General features: G+C 38.4%; 1 protein-coding gene across 1 annotated transcript in view; it reads right to left on the bottom strand.

Annotated features, from left to right (window-relative positions):
• The window catches only part of trpm7 (transient receptor potential cation channel, subfamily M, member 7), a 30722-nt gene extending 29720 nt beyond the window's left edge, over positions 1-1002 (bottom strand). Inside the window, exon 1 of the mRNA XM_034877871.1 lies at positions 937-1002. Coding sequence (XP_034733762.1) covers positions 937-987 — 51 coding nt within the window. The 5' untranslated portion in view covers positions 988-1002. The remainder of the gene's footprint in view (positions 1-936) is intronic.
• Between the last annotated feature and the right edge of the window lie 4185 nt (positions 1003-5187).

Here is a 5187-nt window from a genome sequence, read left to right as displayed (position 1 = left end):
GCTTTCTATCCAGGGTTTCTGGGACTGTGAACAAAAAGAAACAGTTTGATATTGTGAACAGTACGGGGATGTTACTGTTCAGGTCTTATTATGTTTGCATTCAAAGAACAGAAAAAAACAGCGCTGTGATTATATCGATCGTAGTTTTACAAAGACAAGAAAAGCCAGTAAAAAGAACATGGGGATAAATCAAAAGTGGTACCATTTTGTTTTATTTAGAAAAGATTTCTCTAGAAATATTGAAACATCCTTAAAGTGGTTCTTGTAATCCCCTTGATCCAGGATTCAGTCAATGATAATCAAACGGGTTAGAAGTTGTAATAATGAATAAGTACCAATATATGAAATTATCCAGACAACTATAGTTTAGGATGCACTTCAGCAAAAGGTGCCTGCCAATGTTGTAAACTGCAATAAATGAATCTCACGGTGTATCACTATTCCTTTAAAACAAGGATTTGTGTCACAGGAATTTTCAATTAAATGCCTCATGCCTTATTGTTCCACAGTACAGCTCAGAGCGATTAGCACCATTAATCCCTCGTAGCACAAAGAAGGGAACCTGAAAACACCGTCAACTGCTGTACACCAAAGGGTTTCAACTATTCCTGAAAGTCAAACAATAGTATTACAACCAGAAATGGAAATGTTTTTTCTGCTGAAGCAAATGATCCTAACTAGTCAACCTTTTCATGTAGTTAAATATGGGCAGTGTAGAAACAGTAGTGACTCAGTATAAAAGAATAGAGCCCCCCCCAGCAAAGTTCCATGACTAAATCTAAATAATTGTATCTCTTTCTTAAGTCACTTGTATCTAGTCCCATCCATAGTGCCGCATGTTCTATGCAACCTACAAACAAATTGCAGTATTACTGAAACATCTCAACAAACAGGTCATCCCACAGCTTGACCATTGACACGAGACACTGAGTGTACCTGGATGTACTCCTCTTCATCGATGTGTTTAAGGGCTTTGTACAGGAACATGCCAAGGCTCCTTCACGCATCTCCTGGAAAAACCACAGCCAATACAGCCTCGCCTGAGCACTGGATCATCAGCAAAAAAATCACTGTACTTCTCTCGGCCTCCGTTTCTCAGAAGAAATTTCCATATGGGTCTCAAAGTCTACAGTGATGCTGTTGTCATACAGATCCGGCCTGAGTTAAAAGCCGAGTGATCAGAGAGAGGTTGCAGCCTCCAAACTCCATCCATGGTTAATATGTAAGAAGCCACTCGGGGGGCAGATGAATGTGCCTGAGACCAACTAGATATTATACTTAGGCTGGGGAGAAAGACGAGGAAGGTGGGGGTGTGGGAGAGGATTAGTGGATGGGCAGAGGCCTCAATGATATATACCTAGTTGTCTACTGAGGACACACCACCAACTGTGATTAACACAGGAGTACACACAAAACCTCTCCCAACAACACAGGCCACACACTTTTGTTTTGAAACTTAATTCAAAGAGAGCAGCACTGAAAAACAGTTATCCAGGTAAAATAAGGGCAGCAAACTCAGGTAACTGTGTACAAAAGTAACAGAGTACTTAACATGGTTTTACGTATTTACATAAGGCAGTGGTTTTGATGTTCACATTGAGTCTTCCATAATGGAAAACAATTCTGCATCGAGTGAGTCATCACAAAGCAATCCTAAAAGATTAAACTTGTTTTTCTTCTCACAGTAGTTGCAGCATTTATGAGTTGGGGTATGATGAGTTGGGATGTGATAAGATGAAACACAAATGTCAACAAATGTGTCTTTAATAATGTCAGATCAAATTAATTTGCACTTTTAACACTGTTTAGACCTACAGCTATATTGCTATCAAGTTATTTTGTTTCCATTCCATTTTGCTTACATGCTGCTGAGTTGGTATCTGTGACTGTTTTGCCAAATTCTTATCCTGTAAGCATTTGACATGTTCAAAAGTTTAAATGTGCCGTGGACTGACTGGTGATCTGATGATTGTGAGGTTTCAGTAGGTGTGAATTATTATAATGGCAAATGGAATTATCATCTCTTTCAATATTAATTCATGTTTTGGTTGAACCATTCTCTGAACCCTTAGTTAACCACAGTGTAGCCAAACCTTCAATTTAGTTACATTATCAAAACCACTTATTTAGAAGTGAATGCACCTGGAAGGTTGATAATAATCCCTAAATCCCTGTTTTAACTGTGTGCAAATGTACAGCTATAAAGATTAAAAAATTGACATCTTTAAAAAAACTGCACTTAAAAATAAAAACACACACACACACACACACACACACACACACACACACACACACACACACACACACACACACACACACACACACACACACACACACACACACACACACACACACACACACACACACACACACACACACACACACACACACACACACACAGATATAACAACTTCTTGTACAGTATACCATAATTACAGTCAAGAATAAAACAGTATACAGTCTTTATTTCATATTAAGTCATTAATTAATTTTTTTTTTTGGTTTTGTTTAGGGGGGGTGTTACATGTATGTTTTGTTACATGTAACATGCTGCTGATTGTTGAATAAAAAACAATTTGACCACAACAGAAAATAAGGAATGAATATTTGTATAGATATGTATGTTTATATTACAACACAGCTTGTGTGCTAGTAGGATAAATACAGTTTCAACTAACAACGGTAATTGGTAGATTTCCTTTTTGGGTGCCAATTAGCAAGCGTTGATAGCAACACTATTGTCAAAGCTTGCTTCTTAAACTTAATCAAACTTAAGAATCAAAGCTGCAGCTGTCCTCATTACTTTTACTCTAGTTGTTGAGGTGAGGTTATTATCGTGTACTGCCTTGTAATTGTATCCTGCAGGTCATTGACTCTTCAGTGCTCCCTTGTTCATTGAATTAGTGACCTAATCAATGTCTGGGATGCACTGGTGAAGAATGCTTTCCTCAAAAATGTTGGTGTCTTCTTAATCTAACAAAGTGTTAATGAGGCAGGACTGTGCTCTGCTAACCTGTAACCATGGCACCTGAGAATGTCAGGCAAGAAAAGACTTGAAGACTTCAGAGCCCCTGCCAAAAACACACACATTCTCGGACTTCCTCCCTCCCCCTTCCTCTCTGAGCTCCAGGTTTTATGATTACTTTGTTCCTGTAGGAAATGTAACCCAGCACCTTTCCATCTCTCTGGGTTCAACAATGTTGGATGCTGAGAGTTTGGTTCATGGGCATCCGTGTGTGTGTGTGTGTGTGTGTGTGTGTGTGTGTGTGTGTGTGTGTACATTTGCACCAACACGTGTTTGTGGAAGTGAATGTGTTCGTAGGGGGACACAAATCCAATCTTATCACGGTCGCTTTACGACACACAAATTTAATGTTATCACTATCGCTTTATCTTCCTAATGTCATCTCGCCACACACACCCACATCATCATCACACAGAGACCGAGCGAGAGAGAGAGAGAGAGAGAGAGAGAGAGAGAGAGAGAGAGAGAGAACTCAGAAACCTTGCCAACTGAACTCTTCCTTCCCCCTCCTTTTTTAAAACAATGCAACGAGGCTGGCTGGTCAACCCGTCGACCCATCATTCCTCTGGCCCACTTGACGTAAGATGGGGTGAGACAACATCTGGCTTGGTATTTCTATTACCCATTAGAAAAAGTGGAGGATATGGGGTCAGCACTTCAGCGTGAGCAGTAGCCACAGAGACAAGTGGTTCTCAGAGAACCAACAGAAGCCATTTACTTGAGAAATTGGTAAAATGTGTACAGACTAAAATATAGCTTCAAAGATATTTCCACTATTGGGAATGGAAAATACTAAGCCTGAAAAATGAAATGAGAATGAGCAGCATATATGTCCAGCTGCCTCACTTTTTTGATACATATTTGATTATTATTATAGATTTTTACAACAAGAATTACAATTGAACCACTGGTTGGTATATGGCTATAAATAAAAGCATGGACACAGAACTAGGGCAACCTCCACGGTACAGTGAGCGAAGGCTCCTCTCTGGATTTTTCCATGCCATAACCTTAATTCCTCACTGTTGGTTCTCTTTGCATTAGGGCACATCACAGGGGAACTGCAGTTCTGCAGGTACCGCAGGTACTAAAGATCTGGATGTAGAAGCCAACATCATCCATTTTGAAATTGCAATCAATTAGAGCTAAAAAGATTAGTAGATTAATGGACCGACAGAAAATTAAATTGGCAATGTGAATATATACCTAACAGTAAATTAAATATCCAACTGTTGGGTGGACAAAAGAATTCACTTAGTTTTTAGGAAATTGTGATGGAAATGTTTCAATATTTTCTGTCATTGACCAAACCATTAATCTTATAAAAATAGAAAGTAATAGGCAGATAATTCAAAGTTAGTTGCAGCCCTACAATCAAAACAGAAGAGCAAAGAGTACCAACACGTGCTGGTATCAGTCTTTGGGGAGGACCAAGTCAAATCTCAAGTCATTTGAACCAATCCTAAAAAGGGCTGGGCGATATGATGAAAATCAAATATCACAATGTTCGTGACCAAATACCTTGTGTCGATATTGCGACCACATTGTAGGATTGAGAAATTGGTGCTTTTACAAAATATCATTTACACAATGAGATTTTTGATAAATAATCATCAGAATTGTCTATTTAATGAGTAAAGGCAAATAATAGCTAGAGCTTTCTGCTAAGTACAGAAAAACTTTACTATAATGCAGCCTTCAAAACCAGGAAAAGACCACATTACGATTTTACAATATCCAAAATCTAAGATGATATCTAGTCTTATATCATACTGATATAACATCGATATATTGCGCAGCCCCAATCCAAAGTCAAATTCTTATGCCAGAGAAAGCTTCAAATCAATTTTTACTAAACAAACCTTGGAGTCAGGACTAAGACCTATTCTGTTCCTTAATAATGACCATCACAATAATAGTAAGGCGGTAGTTTGACTGGATTCAAACATGTTCCTTTCAAGGCTGAATCATTAGTGTTTTGTCAATAGCCAAGGTTAAGTTTTAATGGAACCTTTATTTTGACCAAAAAAAAGCTGTGCTACAAATTCTTTACACTCAAACAGAAAAGGTCAGAAGAGCTCAGAATAAAATGTTTTTAAGGCGGTCCCATGTGCTTACGCTCTAAGGACAAAATGTCAGGATAATCATGAATGTCATCAAAA

Source organism: Etheostoma cragini, chromosome 1 (assembly GCF_013103735.1).
Source record: "Etheostoma cragini isolate CJK2018 chromosome 1, CSU_Ecrag_1.0, whole genome shotgun sequence".
NCBI lineage: Eukaryota > Metazoa > Chordata > Actinopteri > Perciformes > Percidae > Etheostoma > Etheostoma cragini.
This window is presented reverse-complemented; position numbering and strand designations above follow the sequence as displayed.